The sequence below is a fragment of the Besnoitia besnoiti genome, chromosome I, assembly GCF_002563875.1.
Source record: "Besnoitia besnoiti strain Bb-Ger1 chromosome I, whole genome shotgun sequence".
Lineage (NCBI taxonomy): Eukaryota > Apicomplexa > Conoidasida > Eucoccidiorida > Sarcocystidae > Besnoitia > Besnoitia besnoiti.
In genome coordinates this window covers 1,180,709-1,201,176 of record NC_042356.1, presented here as the reverse complement: position 1 = coordinate 1,201,176, position 20,468 = coordinate 1,180,709, and the positions used below count along the sequence as shown (strand labels likewise).

Genomic DNA, 20,468 nt, shown 5'->3' with positions numbered 1-20,468 from the left:
ATGAAGATCGCAGTGAGCAACGCCTCTCGGCGTCTTATGCGTCACATATTTACGTGTATAAAGTATATGTGCACGCATGCCTATTTTTGTCTCTGTAGAGGCTCAAGAGTGTTGCGTCACGACTCGAGTCGGCGCCGATTCGTGCCTCTGGTTTCGGCGCGCGTTTACGGAGGCGTGGCAGCGCCGTATCTGCTTACGTGCATCTAGCCAAGTAGCTATGTGTAGTGGAACGAATGGCTACGCAGCTAGCTTGCGTGTCAGCGCACGCAGACACGCATGTGTCTCTAGCCCTTTGAGTCTACGGAGCTCGAAAAAGAGAGAGGCAACTGGGTTTTCCTCGATGTGCGCGCAACGAAGCCAGGCACATGCGTCGCCGGTGCTGCCCTCCGTGTGCCTTTCCACATGTCCATTGCACACACGCGCTGCTGGCTGTCATGATTTGAGATAGGAATGAACGAGTCAGTTTGCGACGCCCACGTCTGTGTGCAGCTCGTATTGTACAGATATATATGTATATATACACATATAGATACACTCATACGGATAGATAGATATATATATGTATTCCGGTGGCGACGCGCCCGAGTTTCCAGTTGGCGCAGCACGTCTTCTTTTGTCAGGAGGATATCGTGGGTTCTCGATTGGTGAAAGGTCATTTGAAGGATACTTGTTTAATTTCATCGTTCTGTTGCTGTCCTTGCTGTCGCGTGCATTCCGCCATGCGTGTGTGCTTGCGCCAGGCGCGCACGCGTCGAGACGAACGCGTTTTTTCCCTTGTAAAACGAAGTGCCTTCTTTCACTACGCCGCCGCATGGCCTTTTATCCCTCCTCGCTGGATTCTCTACATAGCTCCTCTTTCTCTTGTCTTCGCTCGAGGCCCTCCCGGCCTCTCCTCTGATGTCTTCCTCAACGAGTGTTTCCCGCGCTTCCGTATACCGCACTCACAGTGCCTTTCCACATACAGTCCGCGTTTCAGTTTGGCACACGAGGTGCTGCATTTTCTGAGTCGAAGTGCAATCAGTGGATGGGCACCTTCCTTTTCCTTACGCAGTCAGGGCATGCAATACCGATCAGATGGCCTACAGCTGCTTCTGCGGCACGGTCGTCCGAGCGATATTTATCTGTAGCACCCGTTTCACCAGGGGGGCAGAGCGATGCTTCCGCTTTGTCTTGCCTCGCACATGCCTTTTAGAGTACCCGAGCTTGATGAAGCGGCTGTCTAGCGACATTCAGCATTCCTTGCCAAAGCTGTTGCGGGAGGTGACACCCTCAATTAAAGTGAGGTGAAAACCACCACAACTGTGGTAGTCCCGAGAACGTCTGCCGTCCTAGAGAGTCTCCACCCTGGGGTTTTCGGTGGTGGCCTTACACCACACACAGCGGTGCGACGAGCTCGCACAGTTTCTGTACATCGTCAGGTGCTCTCAATCGGAGTTTCAAGCGAACTCGCTTCGAACGGTTCCCAAAATTGGAAGAGATCCAGGCGTTTTGCCTACACACATGGATGCCCTCTTCTCGCGCGGATGGATGGACAAATAAAACCTAAATACGTCCACTGTTTGATATGTGCACTCCACGCCACAAGCACATCTGCTGTCGCCTCAACTGGTGGTGTAGCGACTCACAGACGGGCTCCGCTCGGTTAGCCATTCTTCATTTGACCGCATTCTCGAGGCCCCGCGTAGCCGAGTTAGGATGCACGCGCGCACTGGCCGTGTGCTTCACTCGCTTCTCTTCCGCCACTGTTCATTTTTACAGCGGCTTGGTGGCTCTGTTTTTCCTCTTGACTGCCGGTCCTGCGCTCCTGAGTCTCGTGGACTGCGTCTTGTCAACTTCCTGCTGCCTTTTCTTCCGCTGCGCTATATCTCCCTTTTCCTCTTGGTCTGTGTTCCTTTCGCTCTTCTTTGCACATCTCCGTCCACTCTCTTTATTGCCCTTCTCGCCTCGCTCGCTTTCTGGCCCTGTGTCTCTCAAGCAGATGGAGAGCGCCACCGACTTTGCGTCCGCTTTCCTCGGTCTCGCATTTCCATTCTCGTCAGTGTCAGCGCGCCGACCCTCCTCCCCCTCCCGCTCCCCCTCTCCCCCGTTCCTCGCGAGCTCTCTCCGCAAGAACCCACCCCATCCCCCAGCCTGCTGGCGCGAGGCCTTCCTCCGCTGTCGCGTAACTTAGTATACACATTCATATGGGCATGTGTGCACGTCCCTGCTGCGAGCAAGACGCATGCAGACTGGGTGTGCGTAGTCCGATCCGCTTCTCGTTATTTTACGTTCTTTTCTGTTTTGCGGTCTCTTTCTCTGAGCCTTCCGTGGGAGGGTCGACCCACTTCCCGTGCTGCTTGATCAGCTCGACGAGTGCATCACACGCTTCGGAGCCCGGAATGCCTCGCTTCACGACTTTCTTCTTTACGTACAAGTCGACCTGAGAGGAGAAAAACAGAGCGCGACGAACACAGGCCAAACCAGTACGAGAGAAAGAAGAAACGACACGCAACCGCATGCAGAAAATACCGGCAAACACCCCGAAAAACGGAAACAGATCACCCGTTGCTCACGTGTGACACAAGCGAGAGGCACATCTGCGACGAGAACACCCGTGCAGCAGTGACCGCGTAGGATAAAAGCCTGAAGCACCGTGTCAGCGAGGCACAGAGACTAGAAAACACCCAGCACGCACAGCCAGAGAGAAGAAACGCTAAAAGCGCAGGGAGCGGCAGTTGCCTTCATGCGTGTGGATGCACATTGTAGGGCAGAGCCGCCGAGGGGCAGCTGCTCAGGACCGAACGCGCGACACGAGCAGCGCACAGAACTGCGGGAATTTGCTTCGTGCGCTGTGCCGCAGACTTATTTAGTTTCGGTGGTACAGCAACTTCTGCAGCTTCCTACCTTCCCGGGTGCGCCGCCGACGTAGCCAAAGTCTGCATCAGCCATTTCGCCGACGCCGTTGACGATGCAGCCCATCACGGCGACGGTGACTCCAGGCAGGTGACCCGTGCGCGCGCGAATCTCCGCTGAAACTTTCTGGAGACACGAGAGACAGAAACTCGTCCAGGGTGAGTAGGCGCGGAACGCGACAAACTGACTGACAGAGACCTATATGGATATAGGTAGATGTGGACGTATGTTCGATACACAGCCGGTTGCGCGTACGAGGAAAGCGCTTCGACGACGGTGAGAGCTCGCCCTCACGCGCACTCCACACAAGTCAAAATCGCGCGTGACGCGGCATGCATCCCTCGGACCGCACTCCGTTCATCCTGCCAGCGCCCACCACGCCTTTCGGCTCTCACCTGGATATCGAACAAGGTGCGCCCGCAAGAGGGGCACGAGATGAACTCCGTCTTGGAGTTCCTGAGGCGGCAGGCCTGCAGCGAACGACACACGCCGCACGAGCCCCAGATTCCGACGGAGGCGAGGGGCGAGCCGCGGCTGCTTGCTTGCGTGAGCCTCTCGACGGCCGCGCGACCCTCTAGCAGTGCCCAGGCGGGCGGTGCCGCTGCCAAGCCGCCAGAGCGAACTCGAACGCGCCCTCGAGCAGCCGACTCCCCCGCTCCACCATCTGAAGCCTCTCCAGGCGGCGGCGCTACAGGGCCCGTGCTCTATCTCTCATTGTCGCATTTCGTCTGCTCAAGCTGCGACAGTCCTCCCGAGCGCCTGCCCAGGCCTGCCGTCCCCCACCCCCCTCCCTCCCCCCGCTCTCACCTGCAGGAGATTGAAGCCCAGGAGAACTTGCCGCTGCACGGGGAGCGCCGGCAAGTCGACCAGCACGCCTTCTCCAAGCCGGTCAAGGAGGAGGCTCCCGGCCTCCCACCCTGCGTAGATCGCGCTCTCGCGTTCCTCCTCCTGCCGCCGCGCCTGCGGCAAAACGACAGAAAGAAAGCAACACCGAAGGAAGCGCGCGTCTAGCTTTCGAAGAAGCGACTCACGCGGAGACCACGGCACCGCCGAAAGACGGCCTCGAGCCCCCCCTGCGCTCCGCGGCTCGTTTCGCCGGCCGGCGGGGAGCGAACTCCACTCGTGGAGGGAAGAAAGGAATTGCGGTGTTCGTTTCAAGGCCTCGGTTGATGCGCCGTTTTCTCGGTCAGACGTTCCCGATTCCAGCCGCTAGTCGCCCCTGCTCGTTTGAAAAAACGGAACGTTTCATCGCCTCTTTGAATTCTCTCGAGCTGCTTACCTCCTCGTCCTGTCCCTCGGGGCTTGCCTCCTTCTCCGCGACGCCAGAGGGTGGGGAGCGATATAGCCAGTGAATGACTGGGATTCCTCCGACGTCTTCGCGGTCTTCCTTTGCTGCATCGGCGGAAGCCAGCGACTTCGCTTTTGCCTCTCGCGCTTTCTGCGCCGCCTTCGCTTCTCGGCGCTTCAAGATGTCTAAAAAGCGGCGTGCAGCAGGCACGCCTTGTAAAGTCCGGTCTTCGGGACGAAGCAAGAAGAACAGCAGCGACTACGGAGAGACACAGAAAAAGAAACCCGACATGCATGCGCAAGCAAGAGACCAGAAAGCGCGCGAAGGAAGCATCGGAGCAGCAGAGGGAAACAGCTATCAGCCAATCTTTCTAACATTTAGTCACGCTTTTCTGCTTCCTACGAAGATCAGCTGCGATGGAGCGTTGTCTGTGCTTGTCTCTCGCCTTCGGGTGGCCCTGGCCTTCGACGCCGCTGCATGGAAAGCCAGGCTTTTAGGCTTTGTTCACATGTTGGATTCTGCGCCTTTTCCTCACCTCCATGTCGAGCACTGCGTCGATTTCTTCTTCCGTCTCCTGGCCGTCCACGAGCAGCGCGACGCCCTCGATTCTCTCCCGAATATAAGGCGAGAGGACGCCGCGCACAGCCGCCGCGTCTCGGAGGCGCATGACGCCGACCAGGTTTTTGCGTGAGGGCAGCAGCGAGGTCTCGAGGACGCGCTTCTCCCGCGACGCCTCCGCATCCAGCGTGGGGCTCTCGCTGCCAGCGCTGCCTGCGCGGAGCTTCTGTGTGACTTCCTGTTGCCGCTGGAGCATCAGCAAGTAGGAAAGTTCTTGGAAGGGAACGAGTACGCCGACGCCGGCCTCTTGAAGCTTCGCCAGCGCGTCGCGCGCCCGCGCAGTGCGTGCAAGGAGCAAGTCGGCGTCCTGTGGAGACTGAGGTGAGGACGAGGCGAGCGAAAGCGAGGGGACGTAGATCGAGTCAGCCGCTGTGATACCCTTCAGAGGCTCGCCGCCAACGACTTTGCAGCCAAGCGCTCTGTAAAGCACTTCCTGAAGCGCATCCGCACAAGCCAGCACACACGCAGAAAACTCGAAATGGAGGTTTGGGCGACAGATCAGCCGGTTTACTGGATCTGCGACGCGGAGCTCCTTTTTACGAGAAGACTGTTGTTGACTCCGTTTTGGTGTTTCATCTTTCCGCGCAGCCCGTTCTGTACATCTTTGCGCCGACGACACTTCCGGCTCAGAGGCGAGAGACGCAAAGCAGGTTAAGGCGAGGCACAGAGACTGCGAGGTGAGAAGAGACGCAAGAGTTGAAGAACAAGCTGGTCCAGGCAAAAGATGCGCCCAGACACAGAGCCTAAGGCACTGGCGGCCGCCGAGGCCGACGCACGCACAGGAGACGCGATGGAAGCAAAAGCACCTGGTAAGGGGACAACAGTCTCTGCTTACCGGGATCTCGAGCCACTCGGGACTGACAGCGACCATGACCGTCCCGTTTTCGTGCAGAATACGTTGTCGCTCCTTTCCTGTCTCGTCGCTCTTCTCTCCGTGTGCTCGCCTCGCGCAAAACAGCGGGCGAAGCTTCCTTTTTTCGATGCTTTCGAAGTTCCGCGTTTCCTCCTTGAACAGCGGCACTGGTGACCGCAGGGACCCTGCGCGGAAGGGCGCGTTGCTGGCAATTTCGCCGCTCACGTTCCTCTCTTCGTCGCTCCGCCGCTGCTCGCCCTCGGCGCCCTCGGACCTCTCTCCTGCGCCGCCCGCCTGTGCAGACAGTGGGCTGCAACCATCCCCCTCTCTGTCGCCCTCGCGCGTAGGGAGCCTCTCCGCGCCTTGTTTGTTCGCGTGCGGCGTCTCCTGGGTGCCTGGGCTCTCCCTCCTCGCGCCGGCAGGCTGCGGCGAGGCGGCTTTTCGAGTCTGCATGCGCGCGATCGAGGCCGCGACGGGGATTTCCATCCACGGCGGCTCTGTCAGAGAGACGCGGAGCGTGTCGCCGATGCCGTCCTGCAGCAGCGACCCGATCCCAACAGCGGACTTGAGGCGACCGTCTTCGCCTGCAAAGAAAAAAATATCGAGCCTAGGCGCCGTCACATGAGAAGTGAAGCCTGGCACGCCAACGCGCGAGGGACGCCACGCGTCCGCCGAAGAGTGGCGGAGGAACAGGCCTTAGCCTCGAGACAGGCATCAGACGAGAAACCCAACTATCTCTTCGACAAGTCAATCGCCAAGGTGCTTCGCGACGCCCAGAAGGCAGGCCTCGCAGGCCGCAGTGCGGACAAGCAAAAGGAGAGAAGTCGATTTCCCAGATGGAAAAAGGTCGAAATGGAAGGGACAGCAAACACGAAGAGCTGCTCTGAAGATAATAGACCTGCAAATGCTCTGGACTCATTTCTGGGTCCGGACGGGGGTACCCCGACAGAGACCTGCACAGCGGCCATCGAACAGGAAAACGGGCAAATGATAAACCCTAATCCTAAACCCTAGGTAAGAGGCCGCCCACGGGTGCGACGGAGAGAAAAGGACAGGAGAGATGAGCTGACAGAAGCGAGCACGGAGGATAACGAAGCGGACACAGAGGAGGCAGAGAATGAGGCAGATCCTCGGCAACGAAGAAATTGGGGTTCAGGGGTTTACGGGTCCGTCCTATCGCGCAGAGGGCAGCCGCTGTCCTGAAGCGGCCCTTAGTCGGTTTCCCCTCGCTCCTGTCCGTACCTTCGCCGGCTTCCGTGACGCCTAGGTGCAGCGGGAAGAGCTCGCCGCGGCGCAGCATCTCGCTGGCGAGCAGTCGATACGCATTCACCATGACGATCGGGTTGGAAGACTTCATCGAAAAGCAGAAATTCCGGAAGTTCTCGCGCGTGCAAATGTCCGCGAACTCGAAAGCAGACTCCACCATTCCGAGCGGCGTGTCACCGTACCGCCGCAGGATGCGCGCGGAGAGCGAACTGCGAGAAAACACGAGAAGACCAAAGACCGCATGCGGCAAGCTAGACAGGCACGCAGGCACGCCCACATTCGTCTCCGATATGAAAAGGCAACGCATTTCCATCACGTCGCGCGTCCAAGAGCAAAATTCGAGCAAGATATTCGAGAGGTCGCTCAAGCGAATGCCTCTCAAGAAAGGGGGAGGGGCGAGCGTCTTTCCTGTCCTCAATATTCCATCGAAGTAGCATCTGCCCTGCTGTCCGTATCCGTGAGCGGCATACGTGCCTTGAGGCCGCGGCCCCCCTTCTTGTTCAAATCTTTCCGCCATCCCTGTTTCGTCTCGGTGTTGGTGCCCTCTGTTCAGCCTCGCGCCTCGGCGCTGGGCGTTTGGTAACTGGCTCGTGTGTCTCCTTTTTCATCGTTTTTCCGCCGTTGATCTCACCCGTGATTCGTGCCGATCCGCAGAGCTGTGTTGAACGTCTTGCAGCGTTCAATGAGGGGGACGAGGAGCTCTTCGATGCGCTTGTGCCCATCGTCGAAGCGTCTGTCTTCGCGGTCTTTCTGCGCTGGGTCGCCGTCCTCGGCGCCGGTGCGCTCCGTCTGCGCGTCGTCATCCCACTTCTTGGCTCCGTCCGCGAAGTTCCCCGGATTGACGCGGACTTTGTCGAAGATCTCCGCCGCGGCGAGCCCGACGCGCGGCTGGAAGTGGACGTCCGCCACCAGGGGGATGGGCAAGTCGATCTGAAGGCAACGCGCAGCGGAAGCAGGCACGCGTCCGAGCCTTACTCGAACCGTACAGAGCGCGGCGCAAGTAGGAGGCAGACAGCGAGATGAACGGTGCTTGTATCGCATACTTGGGTCTACCTCTGTACACTGATGATGCTGCATTGGGCCGTCTGCGGATATTCTTGGCGGCACAAAGTGGCAGGCTCTCACCCCGGCAACGCATGCGATTGGGCGCCGCAGGTGGCAGCTCCCCGACGCTGCGCTATGCCTTGAAGACCTGCGTGTAAGCTGATGAGTCGCCCGTGACTCTCTCGCTCTGGCGTGTGGGATGCAGAGGGGACCCTAAACATTAACCGCTCGAGATGCAAAATTCCCGAAAAATCCAATGCAGTGCGCTAGAAAGCGCCAGTCTCTGCGCACCTGATCAAGTTTTTCTTTGATGAATTTCGAGGCTTCCACCTCCTTCATGCCTTGCACGGTCATGCGAATCATCGAGGCTCCGGCGTCCGCGCACCTGCGAATCTGGAGATTACCAGACAACCACAGCACCGGGGCGAATGAGCAAGAACCGAAGTGAAGAAGAAAGGCCGGAAGACGCGCCGGGAACAGGCGCCGCGACGCAGCCCCTCAGGTCGACCGTGAGAGAAAGTACTGGAGTGGAGGACGCCTCAGCGTGGGTAGGTACATATGTATATTTTTATATAATAGGTTGCACGCACACGTCTACGTAGTTATCTGCGCGTGAATATTCTGTCAATGCTCGAGCTACTATGGATATATATATATATATATATATATGAGTCTGCATATGCACAAGCGCGTGCACACACACACGAGTTCCTGGACACAAGAAATACAGATAAATCTTCGTATTCATATGGAGACAGAGACTTAGATAACGATGTAGATGGTGATATATTGAGATAAACATACATATATGTGGACATAGGGAGCACTGTAGAGATTTCGCTGAAGTCGCGAGGCGCCTGTCGAGCGCTGTCACAAGGCTTGACTTGAGATCCGAAAGCGTTTTGGCTTTCTCCTTCGACGTGCCTGTTCAACCGTCGCGTTGACGTCGCGCGTGTCTGAGTTGGTCATGGTTTGGACGACGAGCGGATGCGCTCCGCCAATCAGCACTGGATACCCTTCTCGCCAGGATCCGAGGGCCTTCGAGGCCGCCGCCTGGCTCGCGGCAGGGGCGCAAGCAGACGAGTAGAACTCGTGGAGGGGCGCCGCGTGCGCGCCGCGGCCGACGACCATTGTTCGCGTCGGCAGGCGCTCGGTCGCCGAGACAGAGACGCAGTAGGGCGAGGACTCGCAAGACGAAAAGAGCCGCGACTCGGAGGCATAAGAAGACTGCTTCTTCGCAGGCGCGCTCGAGCTGGCCCCAAGAAGCGTGTCCGCGCCGCCTGAAAGAGAAGCGGCAGCGTTCTGGGCGCCGCTGGAGAGCGAGACAGGAAGCAGAAAACCGGCCGCAGGAAGCGCTCTCTTACGCATCCGTGCGAGCTCGCTGGACGGCGAGATCTCTTCTGGCGGCGAAGGAGGCAGGCGCGCGGGGCTCCCGGGAGGCAAAGGCGCGGCGGAAGCCGAGAAGGCAGAAGACGAGAGGGCCGAATCCGCTGAAAAAGGCGAGGCTGCAGAGGAGGAGGAGGAGCGATCGGCGGCAAGGGGATGGGCGCTGCTTCCCACGCCCCAGGGCGCAGGGCGGCGGCCGACCAGCACGGCGTCCACGCGCTCCAAGACAGGAGTGAACGAGAAGAGAACAAGGAGAGAAGCGGGGGCCTTCAAGCCCATCTGAAGCGAAGCCAACACGACCGGCAAATGCGCAGTGCCCAGCGAGAGCGGTTGACCGGCAGAAGGCGCCCATGGCGGCACCGAGGCAGGAAAGTCTAGAGGAGAAGACCGCGGAGGCTCGCTGGCCGCCGTGTGATGAAGACACGACGGCCGGGGAGAAAAATATGGAAACGCGAGGGAGAGAAGCACAAAGACAGAAAAAAGAGAGGGTGCAAGGCATGGTGAAAGAAGACGACGGAGGAAAGACGGGCACGGCCGGGGGAAGGGGCTCTTCTTCGAAGGCACAAGCGGGAGCCCCGCGCTCTTTCCACTTTCTTCTCGGCGTCCCTCGCATTCTCCTGCTACGGTCCTGTCTGGTTGCCGCTGAGACAGCCAGCGGACGCGAGGGTTCAGCCGACTCCCAGGCGAGGCAGTCGGGGCTTCGTCGTGGATGCGGCCCTTTCGCTCCCGCTCCCCCGCTAAATCTAGCCGCGGACAACCTGACGCGCACTCTCTCCCCGTGTCGCCTCGACAGCGAGGCGACGGGAAACGAATCGGCCGTTGCTCAGCCTTCATCGTGCGCAAGTCAATTCCCCAGCAGCCACGCGTCGAGCGCGACGAGAGAGAGAGAACGACGAACTCCCCGCCCTCCGCGGAAGACGCGCAAAGGGCAAAATTCGCGCCAGAACTGAGAGAGATGTACGTGGAGAGGGGCGAGCGATGTTTGCGCGACACGCAGCGTATTCTGAAAAGGAGCCACGCACTCACTCGCGAAGGCTGATTCACTTTGCTGACTTAGCGGACGCAACCCTGCCGCGAGGCAGAAGGCGCCGCGCAACCGAGGCACTTGGGTATCACAGGAAAACAAGGTGCCGAGGCTTGGACAAAAAGAAAGACGGACGCAGACAGCGGTGGAGGCCGACTTTGTGCGGTACGGGGCGCCAGCGAACTGGGTTTTTTTTTACGTCTAGGCCCTATTCCGGCACGGAGGGGCTCATCGGGCCCGAACCTTACACCTGAAACAGCGAGCTATCACGTGCGATGCTGAGCAAAAGAGGAGATAATGCTACGAAGTCGACGTGGGACTGCGGTTGTCTTTGGGGCTTTCTGCTCATGAAGACAGGACTACAGGCATGCAGTCGGAGACAACGCGAAGCGGGCCCTGCCGCAAAGTGGCACAGATCGACGAAGTCATGACCATCCACTTCTCTGTTGGGAGCGCCGCAAAAAGAAGACAATTCGAAAAGTCGTATGCCTCGTCTCTGGAAAACTATGAAGCCATCCATTAGCGGTGTCTTGTGTATGCACACCCGATGACACACTGAGCAGATCGAGGTGTGCATGCGGCGCGTAGAGTGTAGCGCACATTTGCAATTGTTTCCTTTTTTCCCGGTGCCCGTATATTGTGCCCGACTCCTCAGCCTACGGTACGGCGGACAGGGTGGCTTTTTCAAGGCGTGTCGTGCCATATTTCTGGCGGAGACAAGCGCCATGCGTCTTCCGACAGAATCTTGTCTTCTGTTGTAGGCCGTTGCGATGTGCAAGCACAGGTCGAGCTGTGTCTAAGTCGCGCACAAGTACCAGCCATCTTAGCGCAGTGGTAATCTTTGCGGAATCCGCACACGCATGTAGCAGGGTGAGACGGCGGTGGCGCGCAATTTTTTTTATCTTGGAGCGCGCTAGAGGAAACGTACCCCCGCGAGTTTGTCAGTGGCATTGCAACGAAAGACCGTGGCGGCGATCCGGCTGCCCGACAGGATAGTGTTCGCCGGCGACACAAAAACTGAAGTGGCTGGCGTCATTCGATGCGCCATGCACAATTCCGAGGTCACCGATTTGTACCGCCGCACTGTTTACTGGTAGTCTGACTACACTTGCTGCCACTGGGCCGTTCCCGGCAGCATGAAGTTGGCAGACCCCACCCCCGCAATGCAGGGTCACGACTAGCGAGCTAGGATTGTTCGACACGGAAATGCGCCAGGGCGTCGAGGACTAGGGCGACGCATAATAGTATCCCCTACTCTGACGTCTGCCGCAGTTCATGCTGCAACGGAATACTGACCGAGACGATCAACTAGTAGGCATTTCATCCGTTGCCTCCGAGGCAAGGATGGTAGATCTCTCGTTGTGCTTCTAGTGTTAATGGGGGTATTCTATCAAGAGAAACTGTGGTGCGGCAGCGGTGGCAGGGTGAAGTCAAAACCTCCTGATTGCAGCGACACGAAGCCCCATCGTTGGCGCCATGAGGATGTCGCTATCTGAGGCCCGGCTTCGAGAATCGGCTCCACAAAACGAGAATGTGTTGGGCGGATGCCGCTAAACAGAAACGACTTGAAGAACGTGCACAACGCCCTGAGGTTAAACGGCGGAACGTCACTATGGCAGCGTTGAAAGAAGGCCTGCCAAAGGCGCATGCAAAACCTCGTTTGTCCGGACGAGACCTGTTAACGATAGATTAATGCGCCATTTGTTCATGCGGAGTGTTCCTGGGTTTTGCGTGAGCCAGCGCGCGCAAAGGGGATCTGTCAGACCAGTGCTTGTTTTCAGTGCAAGCATTTATGCACTGAAAATTCCTGTTGTGTGTCTTACATATCATGTTACAGTGCCTGCACAGACGTCGAACTCTTCACCACTAGTGAAACGGGCCGCATTCGGCTGCGACCCACGGGGCGTAGATCAGGCACGAGGCACCAGACTTGTCTGGCCGAGTGAACTACTTTGTACCCGGGGATGGTCGGGTGACAAGTGTTCTACCAAGGGCTACCGCCCGAAGCCACTGAACAGGCACTGCGTAGATTTGGCAAGACCATCCAGGTGTCCGGCTTGGCAAGAGTCTCCGATATGAGTTTGGCAAAATGTTCATGCACAGAGAGCTCGCGGACTCGTCGCGCGGCCCCTCGCATCGTTGGTCGCCAAGATCGATATGCCGTTAATTGTGGAGTGGCCCAAAGAGCCTCAGATATTTATCTATAACAATGTAAAGAACAGTATCGAATAATTGCAGCTTGAAAAGCTATAATTCGGGAAGCCAGAGTCGTAAAGCAGTTTGCTTGCAGTGCGGGGCTGGGAGTTGGATTCCGCTAAAAATGGTCGGTCTCCCACGAAAGCATTAGAAACAAACGCAGGATCAGCGTTTTGCGCTCCTGAGAATCTTTCATTGCACCTACTGGCAATGGACCGCTTCTGCTGGCGGAAATGCCTGATCGCTGGTCGTCTCGGTAGGCTGCAGCCACAGAACAGCTGCAGAACTCGCGCCATCGCGGCTCCACGTGGGTCCCCACTTATACATTCTTTTCGGCAGGGCCTCCCTGCGCAGCATTCTGTGTGTTGTTGCGCGGTCAGTGAACTCCTGAAAATTCACAAGAAAACTCAGAACAAGGTGCCAGAGCTCATCTTACCACTTTACCCTTCGGAGGTGGCATATGGCATGTTAGGTTGCTGGCTGACAGCGTAGCTCCGGGGGCCCGGCCTTGAGCCGAAAGCGTCTTCTCACCAGCGACGTCCACTTTCACCGCAGACTTGCGAAAATCTTCTGAGTGGCTTCTTACCTATTCGCAGACCAAGATACACGCGTTGCGTGGCTACTCCTCTGGTCCGCTGATATGGGTCACGTCCTGCGTAGACTCAGGCGCAATTTGCAACTCGTCGAATGTTGAGTCCTCTCCTGCCAGCGTGATTCACAGTTGTGATGGTATTTATCTTGCACAGCTCACCATGTCGCGATCACGGCCTGGTCGCCGGAGTTTCGAAAGCCTACTGCAGAGCGTCCACAGCTTCTCAGCAACAGGCGCGCCTCCGTCTTCGGTGCGCAAATCTGCTGCCGCCCCGTGTAGCGGATCCTGCAGCAGTGTTTTCAATGAAGATGGGAGTCCCAGGATTCGTCCGCGCGTGTGGTCGCTGACTCAGCCTCAGTCTTACGAGAGCGACGAGGACCTTCCTCGTCGCTGGTCGACTACCGCTCGTTGCGCCCGCCGCTCGCCGCCGGTGTGCCATCCTTTTTCATGCGAGGAGCTGGGGGCTCCTCACAGGAGCTCGGACTGTTGTGCAAAGCGATCTTTGACTGCTAGTGCTGCCACGAATTGTGGTCCCTCTGACTGTATACCCGGCACACCACTGCTGGGCAAGAGGTGCCAGCTCCATATGACCTCCGAAGAGTGCTGTGAGCTAGGGACTCGCAGCAGAGCAGCAAGCAGCAAGAGTTCGCCTCTGTCAGCACAACCGTATGAAGGCGATTCCGCAGTGTCACCGGCGGTGCGGGAGCCCTTACACCCACACCGCCCAATGCGCTGTTCGTCTGATACCACGCCACCGGCTCCACACTCTCGAAGAGGCTCGCCGCTCGAACGCTCGAAGCCAGCGTTCACACAACAGGCGACGGCCCAGGTGCACCCGCCTTCGCCTATGGAAGACACGAAATGCCTGCACCAAATGACGAGACCTTCCCACAGCGCGCAGCATCCCGATCAATCCTCATTCCTTCCGCGGAGCAGTAGTGCAGGGGCGTTAACCCAGAAGCGTCGTCAGCGCGCGCTGTTACCCGTTATTGAAACCCACGGTCCTCCAATCCATGCCGAGGGCGACACGCCGAGGGGTTGCAGGCCATCGCCTGCTGCACGACATCCGAAATGGAGACACATAAATGCACAGTATGCTGTCGCAAGACGCCCACTCGCGCGTGTGGCACCCGCTCTTTCGGCTGGCGCCAAAACTGCTGCGCGGCGCTGCCACATGTCCGGTGCTTCCTTCCCCCCGGCGGCCTTACCAGTCAACGCCTTTCCTGTAGGCAATAGACTGGTACGAATCGGCAACTGGCCGCAGCCCATTCCGGATCCTCGTGGCCCCATAAACTTCGATCCCGGCTTATACCTCACTGAGCTGTATTTGTTGGACAGCGCACGACGGCTGGAGACGCTATCACAGCGTCGTCTTCAAGGAATGAAGAGCCGAGCTTTCTCGCACTGGGTCCTGAATCACAGGTGAGCGCCAATGGCGATGTAGCACCGCTGCCGGAGTCTCAATGAGCGTACTCTACGCGCACAAGAATTTGTATCCTGTGGTCAGCCTGCCGTTCCTGTGGCCCGTTTGCCGGGGACGCATGCCGTTCTCTGCTGGTATTTTCGCCCGCCTGTGCAGATATCCGATTGCAAAGCAACTGTGGGATACTAAGGTTGCCAAAGAGATCGGGCATCTCAAGCGGTTACTCGCTCAAGCAGAGAAGACTCAGCAGAGCTTCGCAGCAGAGGTGTCTCGGAGGCAATCTGTAAGCAAACTCGAGGTGGGCTGGTGACGGGAATGCATTCTGCCCGTTTGTCACGGATACTCTAAGCACCATCCAAACTTCCAGGTTCCAGAGATCCGAGGGAATACCAAAGAGGCATTTGATAAATAGCATTCCCTGTGGCGTCCTCTGATTTTTCGGTGTGCAAAGGACTGCGGAAAAGACCTTTGGGTTCTCTATCAAAGTTGCCTTCTTTGCATGCTGCTTTGGTCGAGAAGCTGTCGCTGTCAGTCTCCATAGAGCTTTTGACGGGCAGTAGCGGAGTGGCACAGCTCTCTCTGCAGGGTTTCACGCAACAGGCACCAGAAGTTCCAGCCTACTCATTCCGTTCAGTTTCACGCGGCCTTCGGCAAGAGAAAGGAAACAGACACTGGTTGTAAGCCCTCCTTGTATGACATAGGGAGACGCGACCGTGAACTTGCCGGGCGGACGCTTTCATCCCTAAATTCGCAAACGGGGAGAATTTATCGTTTATAATATCCATATCCGCAGGGTACGAGTCAAGCGCTCACTGAGAAGACAGGGGATCTTCTCGAGCTAGAAGCTGAGCAGGAGGAAGTCTTGAACGAGCAGCACCGGTCCGCGGAGGAGCAGAGGGATCGCATCAGTCGATGCAAGCTCAAGCGCGGGGTGAGAAATGGAGCGACGAGTCCAGCACAAGCACTTTCGCTCGCAGCAGTTGCAACAGGTGCGAGCATCAACCACAAAGAGAGATCCTGATTACGCTGAGTGAACCAGAAGGGCAACGCCACCGGATGAAGTGGCCGTTTCGGAAACTGACCGCCGTACGGAGAGCCACATCAGTGAGCGAATGTCACCTCTGCACCCGAGGGTCTGAGCAGAGAGGGAGGAGAAGGACGAAATAACTAAACTCCGTGTACCCCAGCAAGACGGACCGAAACTCGATGGACTCTTTACGCACCCATGCACATGCATGGGAGAGAGTCCTTTCCGATGTTGCCGTGAGTGCATCTAGGAATTGGAAACGACTCGCTGCCGAAGAGAACCTGGTTTTCGTCATGTGCCTTAGTTCTCAGGTGACTCTTGGCGCGCTTCTCCTCGGGCATGCGGTTAAGCGCATCCAAACCGAGCTCCAAACTTTTTCGATGCTTGCCCTTCGAAGCAACCTCATGACGGAGAACGACATTCTGCACCTTGCCATCCAAATGCTCCCAAAGTAAGCGCGGCCCTGGGTGGACTTCCTTCCCTGCCATGCAATCAAGCCCCGAAGAGTAAACCAGCTGACCATATTCCTCAAAAAGCTGCCGATGTCCTCGCGTCTCGATCCGCGTTCGATACTCCAAACACATTTGTGATTCCTTGCGCCGCGTGGAATCACAAATGCGCTTCTTTGTTAGTCGTCCATCACTCTGAACTTGCGACATGTAGAATAGCACAAACTGTTCCTGATTTGCTGTTTTTCCTCTTTTAGGTTTGTACCGTTTGCCTGGAAGGACCTAGATGCTGCGCGACAGGCGAATCTCCTGAAGAACGAATACCTACACCTCGTTGAGCCCACGAGATTGCATCTCACAAACTTGCGCGACATGTACTGTCTTCACCGCCTGGACACCGAGGAGCGCACGAGGCGCGTTGCAGAGTTCTACGAAACCTCCTACGATAGGTCCGTTTGAAGATAATTTTGCCTGCAGAAAAGTCCCGTACTGTGAGTTCTTTTCGTGTGTCATGTGACGCGCATCCAATAATGTGTAAGTGAAGGATGTCCTTCTCTGGAGTAGTGTTCAAGTAATGGGGGAGCCACCTACAAACACAGAAAACAGCGGCGTCTGTCTTATGTGACAGTCCCGTGATGGTGATCACGGATCACGTCTCCCCTAATAGCGGGATCTGACAATACCGATCTTTATACGTAAGGCAGCTAATGCAAAGGGCACCAAGGCTGACGGCGTCTGCATTGCATCCCCTTTCATGTTTGCGAGGCCGCATGCAGCTTGATCGGTAAGTCACTGGCATGTCATGCCTTCCCTCGTGTTTCCTCACAGGCAAAGAGGGCTGACGGCGTTGCAGTGTCTGCTTCGAAGCCATAGTCGGCGCCTGAAGTCCGACGCATTCTCTCTGCTTCGGTATTATTCCTGGGCCGTGAGAGCAGTGGAGGATGAGAGGGCTGCATGCAGCGCCACAATAAAACGCGTTCAGGAGACCGAAAAGCTAAAGAGAGCAGATGCGGGTGCATCATATGAGAACGATTCCTCGGCGCGAATTCTTCCGGTACGCCTCCGCGGGAGCTACCCGCGCGCCTGTGAACGCGCAGGCTCCCATACAGATTCCTACACAGTGGAACACCGCGAGAGCTCGGGGGCTCGGCTGCCGGTGGAGGCCTGCAGCTGTCACGAGCAGCGCTGCGCTGCAACGCTCCTCGATGCACCTATGGCATCTTTGAAAAAGGCGTCATCAAAAAATCGACTTGTACCGAGTTCGTCGGTTGCATACGACCGCCCAGGGATCTTCATTCGCCGCAGGGCGAGCGGTCAGCCGATTGGGCATTCCTCAGCATGCGGCAGTCGAAAGCCACAGCCCCCACGCAGGAGCCACACGTCTCCCTCTCCCGTGAGACGACTGCCTTGGCGCTCGCCACCGAGATCGCCGACTGTGGCGGACGACGGAAATATATCCGACCCGATATGTCAGCTTACATCGCGGTTTCATGAGCCACAGACAGAGGAAGCGCCCTGTGTCACTCCGGTTTGCCACACCGCCCGCCGACACGCGAAGACAGAGTCTGGCGCTGAGGACTTCCCGGTCGGCAGTTCATATGCGACAGGAAACTGCTGCAGCCCATGCGAGACTCCCCAGATGTGCATCAAAAGCGTACGCACATCCCGCGGCCGCCGCGGAGGAGGAGCGTTTTCAGTGGATGCCTCACCTGCAGGGAGCTTAGACTCGGTACGGAACAGGCGAGCGCACGGCCATAGCTTTGGTGGCTGTACGCGTGATTTCGGGTATTGCGAAAGTGAGACGGGCGCTTCTAGCTCGATTGCGGGAAGTCTGGAAAGCGACGGCCTCTCGGGACGTGGCGGCGGAAGCGCCGAGCGCGCAGCTGCGCGCCTCTCAAAGTCGTCTGAACGAGAAGCACATCTATTCCGACACTCCTCCAGCGAGAACCGGGGTGTGTCCATAGGCGCGTGTTCAGAAGGCGGGGCGCCTACCACAGTGTCTCAGGGCGACTTTGACTTGACCTTGAACGCCACGCAGGCCTCTCCATTCTTCAGCAACACAGCTCTCCAGGTTGCGGCTTACGTGGCTAAACCGGCAGAGGAAAGTGACTATCTTCCAAACGGCTTGCCGCGGCCACGTCCTCTCGATCCTTCAGCCCCCTTGGAACACCTGCGCCCCAGCCAGGGCTTCCCCACTGACGGCAAGGAATGCGTGGCGCATTCCTTGCGACTTTTGCCACCGCAGCCGCCGTGCCCACCCGTGACAATTACGTATAAAAGCGAGAAACAGAGTATTTGGGAAGAGCCGCGACCGGAGGAGGAGAAAATTAGAGCTCGTGTGCATGTAGTAGGCCGGGGATGGCCCCCTCCGAGGCTTGAGCATTTGTTACCGTCCTAAAAGTACCAAACCAGTCAACTCTTTAACACGCATCTCGCCGACGCTACTCCCGTACTCGCCTACTGCCGTTCGCGGCAAGTCTACCCTAGCGGCAAGCGCGCACATGAGTCAGCTCGATGCCGGTTGAACGCACGCATGGTGTAAACAAACAAAAGGGATGTGGCGTTCGGGTGAGCGTGCTCGCGTGAGACACACTGACTTTCTTCACTACTCCTGTCCCTTGCTGTCCTGAGGCAATCCTAGTCACACCTTTCTTAGCAACACCAGGGCGTTTGTGGCGTGACGGCCTCCGGCGTCATGTCCGACAGCCCCTTCAAGCGACCCACGAGACCTGCGCAGAAATATGTGGCAAGCTCTCAAGTCGTCTGAACCCCGGCTCCAGCTTAAAATTTCCTGGCAGAAGCAACACGTTGAGTTCAGCTCTGTATAGGGGTGGCTCTTACCTTCAGCAGTTTTCTGCTTCAGACAAGCCGCTGCGCGACAGTTTTTATAGCTACAGAACACACACGGAAGCCGGAAAAACACCTTTCACGGCGCCAGTTCGGAAACTATGCCCTCCGTTGTCTAGCCAGGCAAGCGAGCCTTCCGATCCGCCACGCATCGGGAAGGTCATCGAGACTCTCCCCGCTGGCTAGTGGAGAAAGTCTCGATAGACATTCTAGAGCGCGTCGAGCGCGTCGATGCACCCCGTATGCAGCGCCGAGCACAATCGACGGAGATGAAGGAGACTCGCAGGAAGGCACGCTGGGCTTTCGAAGACGGACAGAGTTTCTCGAGTGTTTGGGTGTGCGTCTGCTTTTCTGGCGCACCAATCAGAGCGCTGTCACGCCAGCTTGCGTTCAAGTCTCCCTCTCCGCAGCAGCGAACTTCCGGGGCGGCGGCACATCGGCGCCTGCAGCCTGTAGCTCGCGCTTTTTCCATCTGTATCCGCTTCTCCCCAGGCAGAATGCCGCCGGATGAACTGGAGACACTGATCACGACAAATTTCAGCTAGGGTTTAGGGTTCCCACTCCGCCGCGTTACCCGCGGCCGCAGGACAGGAAGATAGAAACGGGAATAGACACGTTGGAGCATCGCCGAGTGGCGTGCACACTTCTCGACAGACATGGGTGATCCACCCCTACGCTATTTTTTGTGTTTCTGGCCCTCGAAAGGGCCGGACTGCCGTGCGCGTCCGGTCTCTAGGCGAAATGATACAAGACAGAGAAAGACACACAGAAGACAAGGCGATTTTTCGTCTCAAAGGACGCACATGGATCCCCCGACGCGCGCAGACACACCACCAGTCCCCCCCCCTCCTCCCCCGCCATGCCCGCGTCACCTGTTGCAGCAGCCGACAGAAGTCTTCCGAGTTTGTGGCGGAAAACACAGCTTTTTTGGATGCCTCTTTACTGCCCTTTCGTGTCGTTCAAGTCTTCAGCAGATACGGGCCGGTTGCGTACAGTTTTACGCAACGGCGTTTAACTGCAGTCACCCTTTTTCCATATCGTCTTGCGAAATACACTCGGCAGAAAAGACAAGGCGCGTGCCCGGTCTTCACTTCCCCATTACCTCGGCGGCGGCGGGTAAAAGCTCGTGTCTCCAGTGCGTCGAGGGAACCTTTCTCCTGCGACTTCACTGGAAAACGTTTGTATCCTGCGTCTGCTTAGTAAAACCTTCTCCCGAAGCGAGATCTCGAAATTCGCTCGGTGTACGGACGGGTTCTGCACTCCGCCTTCCCCTGCTCCAACCGAGGAGCACGAGACACCTTTTCTCCACGATTTCTCCTGTTGTCTTTTTACCTGCCAACATTCCCTTCTTCTGTCAACTCTAGCGTGCAGTGCAGACGTGTCGAGGTCCAAAAAACCAGGTGACGACTCTGCACGACGCCAGCGTCTTGCCTCTCGGAAACGCTTACATGCGCGCGCTGTGGAACCTTGGTGTGCTGACGGGAAATGCAGGCGGAATGAGGAACAGAGCCGGCGCGCGAATTGCGGGCACGAAGTGATTTCTGTTTTTCTGCGGCGCAGGCG

The 20,468-nt window shown here is 57.5% G+C and overlaps 3 protein-coding genes across 3 annotated transcripts; 1 reads left to right on the top strand and 2 right to left on the bottom strand.

Annotated features, from left to right (window-relative positions):
• Positions 1-2,263: 2,263 nt before the first annotated feature.
• Positions 2,264-8,315, bottom strand: BESB_001810 (4-hydroxy-3-methylbut-2-en-1-yl diphosphate synthase; the record flags this gene model as incomplete). The annotated part of the gene is made up of 10 exons (XM_029358936.1): positions 2,264-2,419; positions 2,884-3,018; positions 3,288-3,362; positions 3,700-3,834; positions 4,145-4,438; positions 4,716-5,231; positions 5,634-6,235; positions 6,894-7,126; positions 7,549-7,847; positions 8,253-8,315. 10 exons carry the CDS (start codon positions 8,313-8,315, stop codon positions 2,264-2,266), a joined length of 2,508 nt encoding a protein of 835 aa, XP_029221848.1.
• Positions 8,316-8,831: 516 nt separating this feature from the next.
• BESB_001800 (zinc finger, C3HC4 type (RING finger) domain-containing protein) lies at positions 8,832-10,181 on the bottom strand (the record flags this gene model as incomplete). Its single annotated transcript, XM_029358935.1, has 1 exon — positions 8,832-10,181. The coding sequence occupies one exon, from the start codon at positions 10,179-10,181 to the stop codon at positions 8,832-8,834; it is 1,350 nt and encodes a 449-aa protein (XP_029221847.1).
• Positions 10,182-14,622: 4,441 nt separating this feature from the next.
• Positions 14,623-18,456, top strand: BESB_001790 (uncharacterized protein; the record flags this gene model as incomplete). Its single annotated transcript, XM_029358934.1, has 5 exons — positions 14,623-14,865; positions 15,376-15,513; positions 15,921-16,060; positions 16,316-16,507; positions 16,887-18,456. 5 exons carry the CDS (start codon positions 14,623-14,625, stop codon positions 18,454-18,456), a joined length of 2,283 nt encoding a protein of 760 aa, XP_029221846.1.
• Positions 18,457-20,468: the final 2,012 nt, after the last annotated feature.